We start from the raw sequence: 19,187 nt of genomic DNA, 5'->3' as shown, positions 1-19,187 counted from the left end.
AAAGAAATCATCTGGCTACTGTATTTTACAAGACTTGCCTTTGAAAAGAAGAAAGGAGGAAGTATCCATGGGAATCTTAGCGCGTTTGGGAGGCCTTTCTCCCTTCCTCTCATCTGCTCTCCCCTGCTGCACCCATGGACCAGTGCAATTGTTTATTTTCTCCCATTGAGACTGCTCCATTCAGGGGCTTTCACATTTACTCGGCTCAATTGGAGTGAGACAGCACTTATTCGAGGAGAGGAATGTAGCGTTCCACTGACAGAGCAGCAAGAATGCAGCAGAAAATAATTACGAACATTTTTTTAAGGAGAATCTGCAACTGCAAACAACCCTGACGAGGTTCTGTGCGGTGATGGGTAAATCCACGCGTCACCTGTGACATAGTGTTTGAATGACACCTAAAGAGGAATTAGTTTCTCTCTGGAGCTTTCTTTATTTAAAACTTCCTCATAAAGTACTAACATAGTCTTGCTGATAAAAGTCAAGGTAATGCAATAGAAGGATTAGGGTGAAGGTTTTTTTTTCTGTAGTTTCAGGTTGAAACACCAGCCAGACAAAAAAATATATATAATTTCTTAAAAATCACAGAACACAAGATAACTATTGAACTTTTGACCTAAAGAAGACTTTAAAAATGCTGACTTTTCTAAATGAGTATGCATTTGTGTCATATATGTCTGAGTCATAACCTCATATTGATTCATTGCAAAAATAAAAGTCCTCGTCTAACATCTAAACAATAAGATAGAAGAAATGCTTAACTATCTAAACTGACATTTTGAAGAAAAAAGAAGCTGCACAAAAGTCTAAAAAAAAGTACAAACAAGTGTAAAAACATTAGCGTACATATAGGTTTCTATTAGTCGCTTTTGTGCGAACATGCAGCTGCAGTAAAAAAAATGCTTACTGACACATTAAATATAACAACTTTGATGTAATATTTAAGCCCGAAGGGTTAATCAAAGATGCACGGTATACGAGAAACTCCTTCAGGTTTGACTTTAGGAGCAATCTGGAACAAAAGTGAAGACGCCAACAACAAGGAAAGAAAAAATAAGGTGAAAGGTTTTGTTAAAAAAACAAAAAACCACAGCTGGTCTAACTTTGGGTATAAGGTCACTAATGTGGGACAAAAAATGTGAATCTCACCTGCCCCCTACTGGCTGCCTGTAGACATTTGCAAAGTAGATATAATTGAATTCAAAAATTTAATTAAAAAAAAGGAATATTGTCCGTCCTGGGAAAACAGTGACAAATTTTGGACATGCAAAAATTCATTTTGCGGGAAAAAGGAGTAAATAAATTTGAGCATTTTGTTTTAAATGCAAAACCTTTTTTTGCCATTGTTTAAAATGTATATACATGTAAATAAAGTCTCTCACTCAAGAAAGGAGGAAGTTTTCTCAGACAGACAAAGGAAATAAGCCACAGATCTGAGAGGAAGAGAGATAAACACCAAGATCTTTTTTTTTTCTCTGTGGTTTTCACTTGTGATATAAAGTAGCAGAATGCTGGTATGGTTAGATTTACTCATTGGCAGAGCACTGCTGAGCTTCACACTGATCTCTCAACATGGAAGCCACAACTGACTATTATTCTGAATATGAGTATAATGGCACTAATTATACTGATGGCAGCTTTGAAGACCAGGAAGTTTGTGACAGCTCAAGTTTTCACGGCTCCCACATCTTCCTGCCCGTGATGTATTATCTTATATTCTTCACAGGATTCTGGGGCAACCTTTTTGTGATCTCAGTGGTGGCGAGCAAAGGAAAACGCGGAGGTCGTCTGGTGGATATCTTTGTTGTCAACCTGGCAGTGGCTGACCTCATATTTGTCCTCACGTTGCCCCTATGGGCCATCTCTGCCTCCCAGAACAACTACTGGAACTTTGGAGCTGCGAGTAATTTGCTGTGCAAACTGAGCAGCTACATCATTTCTGTCAATCGCTTCTCCAACATTTTCTTTCTCACCTGCATGAGCATTGACCGCTACCTGGTCATAGTGAAGCTGATGGATTCGAGGCACCTCAGGAGTAGCTGGTGCGTCATCGGCACATGCATTTCTCTCTGGATGACCTCCCTTGTGCTCGGCATTCCATCTCTGGTGTACAGAGGGGTGGACCCAGAGGGAAGCCAGAGCTGTCTGGATGACAAATCCTCCACTTTTTATCAGGTCACAAACCTGATCATGACACTTTTGACCTTCGTCTTTCCAGTTTTAATCATCGTGCTCTGCTACGGCACCATCATCATGCACCTGAACAAGCACTGCAGTGCTGTGGGAAATCCTCGAGCGGAGGCTCGCCGAAGACACTCTTTGAAAATGGTCCTCTGCATCATACTGGCCTTTGTGGTGTCCTGGCTCCCGTACAACATTTTTAAAACTTTCAGCATCATTTCACACCTCTTCCAGCCCACAATCGGGTGTGAAACTCAGAACGTGCTGGACAACGGCCTCGTCGTCTCCTGCTGCATGGCGTTCTTCAACAGCTGTGTGAATCCGGTCATCTACTTCGTCCTGGACAATCACTTCAGGAAGCGAGCAGGGATGCTCTATCACAGCTGCAAAGGGACGTCTAACGTGCTGCAGAGCTTCAACTCCTCTACTACCTTCACCAACGGTTCAGAGAATTTTGGAACAAGTGGTGGGCGAAGCCAATTTCAGATTTAGGACCACAGAATATCATCAGCTCTGAAGATAACAAAGTTAGTATTTCACAGTTCTCCTAAGACTTGTATAAATATTTTAGCTCATTTTTATGACATAGATACGCCTCAAAAAGTCTGCAGAGACTTTTTTATTTCTCAACAGAACTTTGATATTTTTGTTTTTTCTTCAGTTTGTTTTAAATGACGCTCTCTTTTCAGCATTGGTGGTCAAGTTGTATTATTTTTGTCTAAGACAAAGTACAATTTTTATAAATACATTTATATATTTCTTTCGTTAATTTTTATTTAGCATTAAAAGTCATCATTTAACAATTGTGTTATAATGTTCTCATATCAATATATCAATGTATTAAACAATTATTTACCCCCAGAGCAACATTATGTGTCGAACTGTGTTTACCATCACACATCAAGTTGTACTTTCATCTATTTTAAGTTTTCCTTCCTATAATAAAATTATGTAAAATTAAAAAAATGTTTTGATACATTTTTAATCCAAAAATAAACATATTTGTATGTAAGCTAAGTCTGATTATTTTTGGCATTGCAAACATTTAAACATTTTAAATAAAGCAGATAAATTGCTTAGACATTCTTGAAAACAATCTTTTTTTAAAGGAAACATTAAAATTATCTTTTATTTTCTGCGACTTAAATTTGTCATTTTTTGCTCTATTTTTTCAGTTTTAAAAATATACTTAAGGGAATTTGTTTTGTTTATGCTGCAGAAAAAAATGCACAGATTTTCTAACAATTGAAGATTCCCAATGATAAAACGGGTTTTCTGTAAGCTTTTCTGTGGATGAAGTAAAAAATGTAGATTTAAAAAACAAAATCATGTTGACCTTTGACAGTAAAAGCTGTGTGTTAGATATGACAAGTGTCCTTTGTCTACTGAAGAACACTGTGTCAAAAGTTGGTTGTATAGGAGCTCTACTGTCTGACATACATCTGTGGCTTCACTTCTGGCTTTTATGTCTGTGTTTAACGGTTTCACTGTTAGACAAAGAATAAAAAACGCTCAACATTAAAGTTGCTGAGTAAAATTTAATCTTAAAACTGTCTAGAAATCCTTGCATTTATAAGATCTTAAACGAGATTTGTATTAAAAAAAAGAAATGTATGTGATACATAAATGTTAACAAATTTTCTTTTTAATTTGTAAGAGTAAGAAAAAATTCAAACAACTTCTTCAGGTAATTTGAGTGAAACATTTGTCAGTTCTTTGTCTCTCGGGAGGATATTTGTTACTTAGAAAACATGATAGGAAAACAGAGTGACTTAAAATTTTGGGGGGTTTTCCTCCCTTTGGTAAAATGCAACTTCTAAAATCTCATTTCTTCAAATTCAAAGATTTCCACAAATGTAAGAGGGGGAGATCAGGTCAGCAGAAAGTTCAAATGTTCAAGTGTGCCAGCTTGTCTTTCGGTGTGACATGTGTTATGAATCACATGGTTTCAAAACCCAGACAGGTTAGATGGCACACTGCGGGGTGCAGCAGGTCAGGACTTTCCCATCAACCCCTAGAAAACATATTGGGCAGTTTATCCCACAGCAGTCACATGCACTGAAGGAAGAACTTCTTACACTGAATATTATTTCCTCCGTGTTTGTTCTTCTTTGGGTCGATTTCCTGTTTTGGTGCTTTATGCTTACTTGTGTCACTTCTGCATTTCAACTGCCACCGTGCAACTGCTGTGAAAGTTTAAAGTTCTACAACTATTTCGTTATCAAATTAAAGTACCAGAAATGTCTCATTGTTTCAATAAGATGGTCACATTGAAATTGTTTTTTTCAGGGACAAAGAACTTGGAAGCAGTCAGGCACATCATTTTATTGATAATTTTTTGTTTGAGTGTGCCCATTTTTAGTGCAAAAAGGTCTTAAATAAACATAAATGATTAAAAAATAAATAAATAACAGTTTTACTGCTTCCCATACGGCTTTGATCATACTCATTTTTCACCAGATAAATGCTGACAGAAATATTTATTTCCTTGTCTTTGGAGTCAAAAGATAGATTAGTCAGGATTTCTTACCTTATTTTACTAGTAATGTCAATCATTCTCACTCTGATTGCAAAGCATGAAAGTGAAACATAGAAAAAGCTGTGGGAAAAGTGTTGAAAAATGTTTTACCTCCAGTTTTTATTTTTTATTCATGACATTTGTAGAAATACTTAGAATTCGTAACAAACTTTACAATTTACTAATTAACCAAAATGTTAAAAAGCTAAAAGAGAAAACCTTTAATTAATTTTAGAAAAAGGTATATTTAAAAAAAGGATAATTCATGAGGATGAAACAATATGTTCTGCCAGTCTCACATACACAAAATGAAAGGTGAGACCTCAGCCGTCCTGACAAACTGCTACTTTCTGTTCTTGTCATTGGTGAGTCGGCTGGCAATGTTCTCACAGACGTGTTGCAATTCTCCCTGGTTGCAAGACCATTAGAATTCAAATATTGATTATCTAAATGAGTCATCATCTGAGTGCCATAGAAGGAGGCGATTGAAAGCAGGACAGACATCACATATCATCTGAATGAACTTGAGTAAGAAGTGGCGAGACAGCAGAACAGGGTTCTGCCAGTCTGGCACGCACACACAAAATGAAAGGTGAGACCTTGGCAGCTCAAACAACACTGCGAGTTTCAGTTCCAGCAGTGGTGAGATAAAAGAAAAGCAGCGTTCTCACAGATTTATAGTTATTCTTAAGGGTGGAAGGATTATCAAAATTAAAATCTGAACCATCTAAATTAGTCATCGTCTTTGTGACACGGCATCAAAAAAAGACTGGGTGATATGAGGGAGCTTTCTTTAATGAGAACGGATGTCTGTGCGTCGGTGGATTCTGAGAAAAAGGATCCAACGTTTTTAAATGGTATCATGGGAAAGTGTTTTTGAAATAAAAAAATAGTTATTGGGCCTCTTTTTCTTATCGTTTGTAAAGGAAATGCTGAAATATCAACAGAAAAGGTTCCTCAAAGCTGCAGGAGTGTGGCCTCTTGCTGCAGGTTCCGTCACTGGTGTTTTATTTAAGGAATTGTGGTGAGCTGCACTGCTGAGCAACGTGGGACATCTTCAACTTCTCTGACTCTCTTTTATTTAAGTTCCTGTTGCAGTAACATGTAAGTACGGGTATGTACTTAAAGAAAAAAGTTTTAAGAAAGTAATTGCTTAAAAGTTCAACAAACAAAATTTGCTGTTATTTTTGAGACTTAGGTTATCTTTTACATTCTTTTCAAATTGTTCCAGCTAAAAAAACCCAACAAAAATGCTGTGGGTTGATAAATTGCTTTTTTGTGTAAAATTCCAAAATCCTTTTTGTTTAATTTTGATATTACAAAGTTTAATTTGCCTTTTGATAATGAACGACAATGTAAAATGCCTAAAACGTTTAAGAATAACTATTCAATTTTCAGGAGATGTTGTTTCTTTTTAATCTTTTTTTTTGTTACTGATGAAAAAGAAGAGAGCATAAAACAAATCAAATCAAACATAATTTGGTTCCGTTTCTTCTCATTCTTTTTTTTTAATTGATCTAAAACTCAGTAAAGTTAAATAGAACTTAAATTGAATTATTATGTCCTTAGTTTTTGATAAAACAGAAGAATGGTGTCAATACTTGTTGTACTTCAATGTGCAAATAAAACACAATATTTACCAAATTGATCATTTTATTCTTTTGCCAGCTAAGCATTTTATTTTCTTCAGAGCTTGACTAACTTTGCCAAATGAAGGAGGAGGAGAGACGAAGAACAATCATGCACAAAGTAAACTTCTCGTGGAAAGTAAAACCCCTTTATTCTTCTTTTTTATGGTTTTTCTCATGAAGTCTCATTTATGTGAACTTTTTTTTGTAAAAAGATGAAAGATGTTGTGTGAAATGAGTGGCAGTTTTAAAACCAACTTAAAAACCACTCATTTTTGTGTGCCGCAAGGCTCTGAATTTTTGAAAATCTTGCTTCTTGTACAACTTTTGGTCTCACTTTGGTGGTTTCGAAAAACAATGAATAGGCACAATATCAAAGCTTACACAAACGAAAAAAAACAAACAAAAAAAAATGTTGTTCTTTCCCCGGGGTAAATGTGAAATTGCATGCAGAAATGTTGTTTTGCAACTCTGTCGGGTGCTTTAATTTTAGGATACTGTGGCATAGTGCAATCATTTTTTGTACAGTTAAACCACAGAAGAAAAAAAAAGCATTCATGCTGAGATCATGCCAATGATGCAAGTTTTCAAAAAACATTTGTGGCTTCCTTGCTCAGGTTCAGTTTAGCTCAAACTTGCAGGAGTATTTGACCTAAAACTCTGAATAAAAAAGAGTTAAACCTAAAGATATTTATTACCCACATGTACAGTATCAGTCATATATTACTGAACTTTCTGGATTTTTTACTAAATATTTGCAGTGCTTTATCTTATTTGTAACTATTAAAATGTTGCTTTAATTTGATCTTGTAAAAACTTCATTTAAAAAAAGTACAGTACATCATATTAATTTATAAGCTGAACTTTAATTAACCAGGCAGCTAATGTCAGTATATATTTGCACTGATTATTTCTACTTTAAACATTGTACTTAGTCTGTGTAGATGAGGTTTTAAAGTACATCTGTAGTTTTCTATTTTTTAATGTTCTCAAAAAATACAAACTTGGCACAAAAAACAAACAAACAAACAAAAATCCAGCACCTGCTCCCAATTTGATGCTCTGCTGACCTCTAGTGGATGTATGTGGGAATTGCAACATTTTCCAGCTTCAGCGTGTTCTTCCCAAAGACACAAATCAACAAATCCTACATATTTTCAAAGTAATTTGTTTATTCTGCAACTAATTGTTTTTAGTGTGAAATGTGTTGAATCTGTGTATTTTGATCTGGCAAAACAAGGAGGAGATGCGTTCACGGACCACTTTAAACCCGTAATTTATCCATTTACGCGTACAATAATTCACATTAAAGTTCAAAACACCCTGAAGTGGCACAGAATAACAAAGTTATCAGCATAACATTTCAAACCATTATTGGACTTTGAGATTTAAGCAAATAAACTTTAAGTGCAAGGGAAAATAAACAAGTTTACACCGTATTAAAAACGATTTTCTGATAAATAGGGGTAAGAACATCGTATAAAAATATCTGCTTTATAAATACATTGTATATTGCTTAGTTTGTTTCCACGATATTTAAGGATAGGGGATTAAACGTTTTGAATTATCATGTGATTATGATAACTCTATTTTACAACTTCACCTGAATGCATCACAGCATTGCTTTACTTTACTAAGTTCGTAGATAAGTTTGTGCAAAACCAGCTGCCTTTTTGCGTATAAATCCAAGATGTAAAGCTTAGTTTTTGTTATATGTGTGACGTAAACTTTAAAGACGTCCTGCTCTTCGCTTTTGTCACCGCTGTAAGTCATAAACATACAGTCGAACTGAGATTGATGGTGGAGCCAGCGGAGCGAAAATTGTATGGATTCAAACGGGAACATCATGCTAGCAAGCTAACGAGGTAAGAGCTGAAGGAGCGGCAAAATATGCTGACAGCGTTTGTTCGCTGAGGCCAGACTTGTCGAATTTTTCCACTAAAAAAATGACAGTAAAAACTGAAAAACTTTGGCGTAAATATCTTTTTGGCCCATCAAAAGTAAAGCATCCAAACTTTTGGCTAACTCTTCCAAGCGGAGGCCCAGCAGCTGTTTTTGCAGCTGCGCGAGAAAAAAACTACACAAACCTACCGTATTTCATTAAAATATAACGGTCAGGTTAATTTTTAAATATGTATCCCCCTAATTCTCTTTTTTAAAAAGGTGTTTGTTGAAGTATCTAAACATTAATATGGGATAAATGAATAATCGGCACTTCAAAGAGTTATGTTGCCATAGGTTACAGTGGGTGCAGCTACATCTCATCCTGCTCTGATTTATATATATATATATATATATATATATATATATATATATATATATATATATATATATATATTATGGACTAGAAAAGAATGGCAAGTATTTTTTTAAAGGGGAAGTTATAAAGTAAATATATGTATAGGGAAGTTTTCTTGTGCAACATCCTTCTTTAGTTAGAAATAAACAATAAAAAAATGTTTGTAATTGATGCAATTAATTGTGTTCCTTTCCGTCTAAACCGCTTCAACGCAACCTATAAACATTTTTAAATTGATGGCATTTAATAAATCCACTCACAATGGCTTGTCTTTACTTTGGATTGAGGCGCTGCAGGATCTCAGGGCACATTCCTTAGCTCCGACCTGGGGGGGCAAAACCTCCTCCACTCCTGCACCTCCACTGACCTACCACTGGGACGGTCATTAAAAAGTCATGCTGTGCAGTTCTGTTCCTTCCACTCCCACGTTTTCGATGGGGATCTCATAGTTTCCAACAAAGGTTGTATTTACATTCTCCCAAGTATCCAGGTTACGGTCAGCGTTCTCCAGTATCATCATGTTATTTAGACCAAAAACCTGATAGGCGATTAAGGGGGTACACGTTTTTTTTCTAAGGAGTTTGGGTGCACTTGAGTAACTTTGTTGCCTGGGAAACCTGGTTACAGGGGGAAAAAAATGTTAACATGCACAGCATCCTCTACCTCCAGGAGATGTGATCCCACTCCATTCAGCTGCTCTGTGTCAGCAGCCTGAGTCATGCATAGGTTTTTCTTTGTTTTGTTTTTTTTAAGAAAGCTGCCTGAGGAACATGCTTTTGACGTGAAGTTTGTGGTTTACATGACATCTAAGAAACTAGAATGTTATTTAAAAAAAAAAAAAGATTTGAAGTCTTTGAACTCAAAACTTTAAAAACAAATGGAATAAATGTATAAAAATTGCAGTTTGAAAAACACTCAAGTGTAATGTAAAACTGATTGGATTTGTCTGTAAATTTGTCAGAGGACTCAGAAAAAAAAAGTTTTCAGCTGATTTTTTTTTTATATCAACCAAAATGTTACCATTGTTTATTCTGCTTTTATTTTTCCTTTTGTGAAATCGTTCCTAATGTTTTTTTTTATTATGATTATGCAGCTTTTACCCAAAATTAAAAAGCCTGTCAGACATATTTTCTGCAGAGCAGCAGGAGCTCATTATAAAATTAACCTCTGATTTGTGGGCGAGACTGATGTTGCGGAAGTTAGCCTCTGCTAATTTCCCATTAGCCATTTGTTTACGCTCTTTCCGCTAGCTTATAGCACCTCACAAGTCCAAGGTAACATTAGCATAGCAGTAAAAAAAAAAAATGGACAAGCAACGTCAGAGCTATCAAGCTGTACAGTTATGAGCTATATTGAAAGTCAGACAAGGAAAACAAAGACATTTATGGATTTATTTGTCTGAAAGTGGATGCATCAGAATTGTTGTGGAGAAGGGAGACTTTGGCCCAGCCCATTGCAGTTGTTGCTGAACTTTTTCAAACTACAGGTTTTTGTCTGCTCCTGATCCATCACGATTTGAATAAAGAAATACTCACAAACACATGTTTAATCTTTAATTCTTTCCTCTATTGTGAGAAAAATGCTACAAGAACATGTTAAAAACACCGCAAGTATGATTTTTATTAATTTTAAGCTGTGGTTAGATAATGCTTCTGTAGTGCTGACTGAGAGGCATGAGAGTAGCATGTGTTGTTAGCCCCCTTGCAGCCTTTTCAGTCACATTCATAAACACGCATTAAAATAACACTTGGTCAGAGTTGCATAATTTAATCATTGACAGAGCTGTTAATTTCTGTCATGAGTAAGAGAGATCATTTTAAACCAGATTTGTCATTTCTGGTGGTTCATTCACCTGACACCATTGCAGTGAGAGGCTCATGACTGTTTCTTCCCATTTTTTGTTAGACCTTGAATCAAAGATAATGTCTTCCTTCCTGTTATTCTACTTGTTTTTTTTCTTTCCACAGCATGCTCTTTATAGAGCATTTTTTTTTTAAATCAAAAGAGGTCATTTTGACAACACATTGTTAGATTTGTGCGTAAACGTATCAAGTTAAACACGTTTTAGGCACCGACTGAACTGCCTCAATGCTATTGAATATCAAAGGAATTATTTTCACTTGATGCCAAACTTTAATACCTGCGGGAATTATTCAATACAAGAAAAGAGAGCATGGTGGATTCAGGTGGTGTTCAGCTTCCAGTTATTTATTCCTGTTTGAACTTTTTGTAAGATTGTTTTAGAGATTAGCCTGTGAAAAAACTTTGAAGAATAACCGTATTGATTTTGGGGTATTGCAACAATGTCGATATCAACGCCTTTAGAATGATACCTTGCAGTGGGTCGCTATTGGCTTATATCTTATTTCTGTGTTCCTGGAGGCACTGAAGCGGAATTAGTTGCATTTTGCTGTAACCTTTCCTTCATCTCTTTTCAACACTATCTGTTTGTAGCTTTAAATTTTTAGGATGCAATGTATGCATTTATATGGAAATGTGTGGGTCTACTTTCAAACTTCACAGTATGGTAAATGTGTAAAATTCTGATTTTACCAGGCAGATTTAGCTTTTTCTGTTTAGCTTTGAGAAACTTTGCTTTCTTTTTTTCAGTTGTAGCTTTGCCTTTTTATTTGCACTCTTTTAGCATTTGGGATCACACATAAAACAAGAATGAAAGCAGTGACGAATTACATTTACACGCTTATTAACAGCTTTAAATGCTGTAGAAGAGAAGCCTTCTCCCCTAAGTTCATGACTATTCTAGTGTTAAAATGAAATTATCATTTCTTGTTTATTTCTGTAACTTTATCCATTTTCCTTACCTTAAAAATCAGAAAATGCAGCCAGAAAACGTACAGACACGATCATCTATTTTGATAAATAACAGAAAACTACTTTAACTGCAGTGGGACAATGGGACAGTTAGGACTCATGTCCGTTGGTGGTTCTCAATGGCCAGCAGACATCTATCTGTGCACCTATAAAGGGACTCTAAAGTATTTCAAGAATCTGTTTTGCCAGCTGCCATGTTGCCTTCTCAAGGCTGCTCTTTGTCTCTTTGGGGCTTTTAGTTTATATAAACTAACCATGACATCCAGCAGCTGGCTTGTGTGCTACTGGATAAATGCCTGTATGCTGGAGTAGGTGTTGTAAATGCAAAATCATGACCTGTTACTTCATGATTTTTTAGTGTTACATGTGTTTCATTTACTCATCTGTTGCTGTTGCTTTCCTGTTTGATCAACCTTGAACTGCAGTTTCCCACGACCAGAAGAGATTGTACCTTTTATTTTGTGTGACTGCACTTCCTGATGCATGAATTAAGTCGTGTGCATTGGCATCCACTACATTTCTGCTGCATTTTCCCATGGACTCCTTTCTCACATCAAATAATATTCACATTTAAACGTAGGCATTCATAGAAGAACATACAGTAAGTTCAGGATGTGTTTTTTTTTCTGTCCCTTACGTTTATGATGGAATTTAAATACTAAAATAGATATTTATTTACAGACTCAAAGCCCAAATATAACCACAACTATACATTAAAGATAGCAAAGCATAAAATACATACATAGAATAAAATCACCAGCTAAAGTACCATAAAAGTAAGGAAATATTAAGAACAATGAAAGTGATAAAGCATACAAAGTACAAAAGAAGAAACTTTAAAAAAAAAAAGGCATCTGTACCAGTATTTACAAATTGGGGACTGGCATCTATAAGTGCTGTGTCTAATGTTGGTGAGCGCTAAAATTATTTTATTTTTATAAGCATTTAAGCATTGAACAAAACCATAAATGAAGTTTCTTAAAAGCGCTTGAAGAGTGTTAACTCCTGCACCAACTAACATTTCTATAGCTTTCATCTTGGTCATTTTAATAAAATCCTAAAGGCATCATTGTAGGCCACCTGCAGCTTCTCCATGCTTGCTGCTGTAAAGTTAGACCACAGATGTGCATAGTAGAGAGCAGTATAGTGGGACTTCAATAAAAGAGTCTTTGTTGCAACTGAACATAAATAAAAAATAGAAATTGAAAGGTATTTTTTAGTAGATGCTTAATTCTCAAAGTGGTTACACACAATTGTTCCAAGGTGTCATTGTTCTTACATTAATACATTTATACCAGGCTTAAATAATAAAAGTTAATAGATTTGCCTGATTTTAATTTGTGTTTTTAATGCCCAAAGCATTTGTTGAAGTACAACAAAAGTCTATTTCCACATTTTGTCAGTGAAATTATTTTTGCAAGTTCATAAACCCTTCAGGTCCAGCCCCGTCAAAATAACACATTAATTACAACCTATGCTTTATGATATAGAGATAAAACACAAAACGTTTACGTTTCCCATTAAAGAGATGTAATTTTCACTTCTGCAAAACTCCAATCCTTTTAAAGCATAAACATCTACTATTTTAACTTTTGAAGGCACGTGAGAAAAATACCTGAACCAATGCCGCTCGTGCTTGGTGTCTATGAAATGTGTCCATACATTGTGAAGTCTAAATGTAGATGTAGCTCCTCCACCAAGACCTCACAGCCTCTGACAGAGCGGTTGCTGCTTCCTCCAAATGCCATGTGAGAACCAATCATTGGGTGTCTGGGAATTGCCAGACCTTTGACTGAGTATTGGAGCACCAGCATTCCTGGAAAGCCAGAGTTAATATAGAGATTTAGAATGAATGCGAGCCACGCAGAAACCAAGCAGGTGCCATGAGTCCGTCTAAGTCGAGAAGAATATCCCGCCGCCATATGTTTAGATTTGTAATGGTTGGAGCATCATCCAAAAACAGCTCTGTAATTAGGTTTAGTGGGAAGACTCTTTAAGGACCATGTGACAATCAAAGTTCACTACAATTAAGTTAAACATTTCTGTTTTTTAAGATAAAAAAACAGAAGAGGGCAATAGAGGTGCATCACTTTAAGTGATTGCATTTCTTTATCTTTTTTAGTATACTTAAAATTAATTTAGACATCTAAACCTTCTTATAAATTATAGCCTTAAACTTCATTGCAAAGTCAAATAGTTTATAATGCCCTTTCATTGCTAAACTTTGTTGGTTTTTAGTGTCTGGTTGAATTTTTTTTTTTTTTTTAAAGTTGCAGATATTTGTAGCATAAATGTGAAAAAAGCACCAGGCAGATTCCTATTTTAGAGATTATTCTATTTGAATATTTTTTTTCTTATTTGAAAATTATTGTAGTAGTTATGAAATCAAGCACATTTTAGTCATTCTTCTCTAATTCAGGTGTTTTATGAGCAATCTAGAGGCTGACGTGAGCTATCATTTCCTTTTATTTGGGTCGTTGTTGTTGACGGTATCAGAGCTCTGTCAGGAGCGTTACATGACACTGTTTAAAGTGTCCAGGCCTCTGTTCACAGCCACTCCTCTTCAACAGGCGGTGCTTTTTCAGTGGGCGAGTCTCTTATTCCTCTGTGGACTTCACTTTACTCACTTTTAGTTAAGTAGAGTCGAGGCGTCTTCTCTGGAGAGTTCCCCACTTTGGATTTTCTTAGATCTTTTTAAATTAATCTAAATAAGTAAGTACTTATCTCAAGTCTTTTTGATGCATCAGGTAGTGGCTCATGCACTGTTTACGTGCCTTGATTGAGCTTTTTGTTAAATTATGTAGTTTGTTTTTGCTTTGCCAAAACTTTTAGAATGTTTCCAGCTTGTAAAATTTCTAAATGTTTATCAGTAATTGAGTGGATCTTTAAAAAAATGTTTTAACCTCAAAGGAAATATTCTACTTCTTGTTTCAGTATGTCAATTACAGTTTGTTTCTTTCTCCTTAAAATGACTGTTGACATAATCAATTCATTAATCTTTATTTATGGAGCACACTATAATATTTACTGCTGGATCGAAGTGCTTCTTGGGAAAGACGTTATGAAATACTCTAAGATTTGAAACAAAAGTAAGAGTAAAAATCCAATAAACAAATAAAATCACAAATCGTACAACACAGAACAGCATAAAGTTCTTAAGTATTTTATGATAAAAGCCATTGGGAAACAGTTATGTGTATGGCTGGGTCTTTAAAAAGATAAGATTGTAGACTTTTTGAATTGTTTTTTTTTTCTTCCCATGTTGTATTTTTTATCTCTTTAAAACTTAGTTTATTATTTTATAGAATAGCTTGAGAAGTTTCACTTTTGTTTCTAGGAATAGTTAAATGTTTGAATTTTCATTTTTAAGCTGCAGTTGAATGTCATTCTGCTAAAATACTGATCTAGCTTCACTTAATCTGCTGTATTATCACTTCTGTCAGTTTAAGGCGCCTTATAGCTGCAGAAATATTTTAAATAACTTCAAATTTTGCTGCTGCACCAAAGCTTTTCCCACAAAGCTCGAGTGGTTTTGTCTTCGCTCTGCAAACTTCTACCACTTATCTGCTATCTGTCAGATTTCAGTCATTGTCATATGAGTTGTGGAACGGATATGTCTCATGTTCATGTCACATTTGGGATGATACAGTGATTCATTTTTTATTTGTTCTTCCTCATTTTTATACTGAGCCTCTGTGTGCAGTAAATCATCTTGTTGCTTCACCTTCTGCCGGTGCTGCTGACACAATAATGTTTGAACTAAACAGACCCACAGCTGTGCACTGGAATGCTCTCAGTTCCACGTTCCCATATTTAACTAGTTAATAATCAAACTGACTGTATTTATATTTGAGATCAGCTGGATGTCTAACACACTATTAATCACAAGAAATGGTCACCATGACATCATCTTTTTATGGGTAGGAAGCATCTGAGACACAGAAACGTATGTGTACTCAAGCTGTTTGAGACAATGACTACACCTGTCTGTGAGGTCAAAGAGGCAAGTCACACCTGAATCACTGAACTAACAGGTCTCGATTATATGTTTGAGTTACGTTGTTCAACTTTGTGGATCTCTAGTTTGTTTACTTGAAATTCTGGTAGAAACAGTTAAACCACAAGACTTGGTTCCTAATTCAGAAAACTTCCCTCACAGGACATGAATTGGCTTTAGGTTCTCCTCTTCCTCCACCGAAGGACAGCAACAGGAAGTAACACTACTGACATGGAGGGTACCGGGGAGATCAGCGACTCGGACAGCGGCATCATCCTTCACTCAGGTAAAAGACTTTTTGGTCTTTTTAGGAATTTATTTCTGAATTTAAAGCTCTTGACTTAAAGAGTTTACCATCAATGATTTTTTTTTATATAACAAAAGCCTCTAAATTTGTTTTTTACAAAATTTTAAATCAGAACTGTAGTGATTTAATCTGGGCTAGTTGATTATTTTTTTCTTTATACCATTAATTTCTGGGGCTTGGCATACACATTCATTCGTTTACATCTTTTTAAAACGTTATATTGCTTTGAAATAACAAGAAACAAACTAAAATCTAGTCTTTAATTGTGGTAGAAATCCCGATAAAGGTTTGGGTTGTTGTTTGTGACACAAGACGATCAAACTGGAGTTGATGTTAGCAAGTTCTGATTTTTTTTTTAACCTTCTCTGAAATTTCTTGAAAGATTTGGAACCGATGTTTTTCATTCACTCTTTCCTTCCACATGATTTAAAATGACAGTTTTAGTTTTAAACAGAATTGAGAAATTCTCACATTGTACAAAGTTTATTTTTTATTAGTGTCACTGGAAATGTAAAAATTTAGAAGTTGTAAAATAGCATTTAAGTTTAAGCATCTTTAACTTATAAATGTTATAAATAAAAATTTACAATCCTTTACACACTGAATAAATATTGATATATATATATATATATTTTTTTTTTCCTAAAACCTTCAATTTTACCACCTTGTCAGAAAGTGACATGCAACCTCTCTCCCATTTAAGCCAAGTTTAGGTCATTTAAATTCTATCAGCGAAAGAACCAGCTTCAGGTTGGTTTTTTTTTCATCCATATAACTGTTGGTCTCTGAAAAGTCAAACAGCCGTTTGAGCAAACCATCCTGGTCGTTTAAGCTTGGTTTTAAACGTTTTCAACCGGAAAATGCAATTGGAAAATTGTTTCAATTAAATTAAATTGAAGCCAAAGTTACCATCCAAGCACTTCACCAAAATCAGAAAACATCAGTTACAAATTTAAAATTCAATCCAGATAATTCCCCAAAAAATGAATGATGTTGATGTACCTAAATGTGACAGCATACAATGAAGGGTTTTTGGTGAAAATCCTTGTCCTGCAAACAACAAAAGTAGATCGTTGAGAGGAAAAATGAATGATTAGCAGAACCAAACTCAGTTTGAACAACCACCTGCTGTGATTGGCTGACCTCTGAGAGAAAACAGAAACAAAAAGTACTAGAACATCAGCAGTTAGACTAAAAGGCTGGTGAGGAACTGCAGAAACAAGAGAAGACGAAACAGATGAATGAACACAAAATCCCTGGAGCATCTGTTAAGGACAAAAGAAACGACTTAGTCATTGGAGCAGTTTGGGACCAGAAAACAGAAAAAGTCTCTGAAAATCTGATGTGAGACAGAAGTGAGAGAACATGAAAATGAAGAGCAAATGTAGAATATCTGAAGAGTGTGTTTATAGAACAAAAGATATAAGTTGGTCATTACAGCAAAAAGAGAACAGAAAGCAGAGGATAAAACTACAAAATATGTTATAACAAGTTAGTGACTGCAACAGCAAGAAAACAGGATGAAGATGGACAGACTCAGTCACAAATATTTATTAAGTTCTAAGAAATTTGTTGGAAAATGCAACAGTGAAAGCTGAAAAAAGAAAGGACAAGAAACAAATGGTTGTGATTACAACAATGAAATTGAACTGAAGTTGGTTTATTTCAAGGCAAAAAAACTAAAGAGAACATAAATGAAGAAATGTATATCTATGCATAGTTGTATCAAACTTAGGATAATTATTCATGAATTGATTAAAAAATAAAAGTTAAAAAGAGTAAAGAAATACACCTACTTTTGCATTTGAACTTTAAAGCTAAGGTGTTTCTTTTATTTTGATAGGGTCAGGCAGGAAGTTGGTTAAGGAAATGGGATAGTTGTTTAGTTGTAATTGACAATTAGCTGTTCTACTTACAGTGTCTCTCAAACTATAAAAAATTTTTATTGTAAAATTGTTCTTAGTGGTCTTTTAATCGTGATTATGCAGTTTTTAGCCCAAATCACAAAACCTGTGTCATTTTTTAAGACGTTTTTCTGCAGCGCCGCAGGAGTTCATCAGAAACTCTTATCTGGATTGTGAGTGGGACTGTTGGCACAGCAGTTAGCTCTGCTTATTTCCCATTCCCAAATTAAGTGATATGTTATGTCATGTATAATGGCCTGATTGCTTGAAATAAACTATTTCATTCATTCATTCATCTCTCCCGCTAGCTTATAGCACCTCACAAGTCTAAGCTAACAGTGTAGCAAAAAGCAATATCGGCGCTATCCCCCTCACATTTTTGAGCAAGATGGCAGCTCAGGTGAGAAACATTAAGACATTAATGGATTTATTTGTCTGCAAGAGGATGCTTCAGAGTTGTAAATTAGCAGGTTGGCTTTGGCCGGGTCATAGCTGGAGCTGCGCCACAAACTTAAACTTTTTCAAACACAGGCTTTAGACTGCTCCTGATGCATGCAATTACTCACAAACACCGTTTTCATCTTTAATTTTATAATGTATGCCCTCCATTATGAGAAAAATGATACAAGACCATGTTAAAAACATGATTTTCATTATAGAGGATCTTTAATAAAAACATGAAAAATAGTCATTTGAGCACAATTCTAAAGCATACAGTCTCCATTAGTGTACTTTATTTGAAATTATCAATTTTATTTAGAGGGATTTCCAGTGGTGCCCAGTTACCTTAGCTTAGGTAGAATATAGCAACAATAGAATACGAAAATCGCGCCATGTAATGTTATAGTTTAATTGTTGAATCCTGTTCACTATTTTGTTCTAACCTTCCTCCTATCTAACTTGAGCCTCGTGGATCCTGCTGTGTACAATGAGACAATCAGTCTACAAAACACAGGAGGATCACTACTCGGAGGAATTCTTTAGCTTATTGTAATGGAGTCACATTTGTTTCCTGTCACGCCTCAGTTGTTTGTCAGTACCTGCAGGGATTCCTCTAGTAATCTTTAAAGGTATGCAAGCACAATGCATTCTGCTGTGAGCCACTCCCTCTTCCTGAGACTCATCTGAATGCCATCAGTCACCACGGCGATGGTCAGCAGTAGCCAAATGCTCATGTGTCCACAAAAACCAAGAAAGTACATTTTCTCTCTAAAGTGAAATTCAATGAAATACTAAAAGTATATTCTTCTTTAAGAAAAGAGAATAGTTTGAAAATGGGTAAGAGTTAGCTTGGTAGCCTTATTGTTACATATTGTCTTATCCGTCCAGACGGCTCAAGACAACAGAAACTGACAATACTCGCTCCATTTGTTCAGTTTCAATGAACGTTTTGTTTCCTAGCAGGTTTAAAATGTTTCTTATCTTTGGTTTCACTCTTGACCTTTGAATGACAAGTGTGCATGACATACAGATAACACACTGAGCTGTCGGCAATGCAGTTGAACAGGCATAAACACGGTG

The 19,187-nt window shown here is 35.3% G+C and overlaps 2 protein-coding genes across 3 annotated transcripts in view; both read left to right on the top strand.

The window, feature by feature from the left end:
- The first annotated feature begins 1,413 nt into the window (after nt 1-1,413).
- On the top strand, nt 1,414-3,112 carry gpr25 (G protein-coupled receptor 25). The gene has a single exon (XM_024270706.2). The coding sequence runs from the start codon at nt 1,573-1,575 to the stop codon at nt 2,671-2,673; it is 1,101 nt and encodes a 366-aa protein (XP_024126474.1). The 5' UTR covers nt 1,414-1,572; the 3' UTR covers nt 2,674-3,112.
- A 4,807-nt stretch (nt 3,113-7,919) lies between these two features.
- inavab (innate immunity activator b) overlaps nt 7,920-19,187 on the top strand; it is a 21,806-nt gene continuing 10,538 nt past the window's right edge. Inside the window, exons 1-2 of one of the 2 annotated variants that reach the window (XM_024270917.2) lie at nt 7,920-8,192; nt 15,618-15,741. In XM_024270917.2, the coding sequence (XP_024126685.1) occupies nt 15,687-15,741 (55 nt within the window). In that variant the 5' untranslated portion in view covers nt 7,920-8,192; nt 15,618-15,686. Of the gene's footprint in view, nt 8,193-14,099; nt 14,171-15,617; nt 15,742-19,187 lie in introns of those variants that run through there. The other variant, XM_024270918.2, reaches the window with a different exon arrangement.

Source organism: Oryzias melastigma, linkage group LG1 (assembly GCF_002922805.2).
Source record: "Oryzias melastigma strain HK-1 linkage group LG1, ASM292280v2, whole genome shotgun sequence".
Classification (NCBI taxonomy): Eukaryota; Metazoa; Chordata; class Actinopteri; order Beloniformes; family Adrianichthyidae; genus Oryzias; species Oryzias melastigma.
This window is presented reverse-complemented; position numbering and strand designations above follow the sequence as displayed.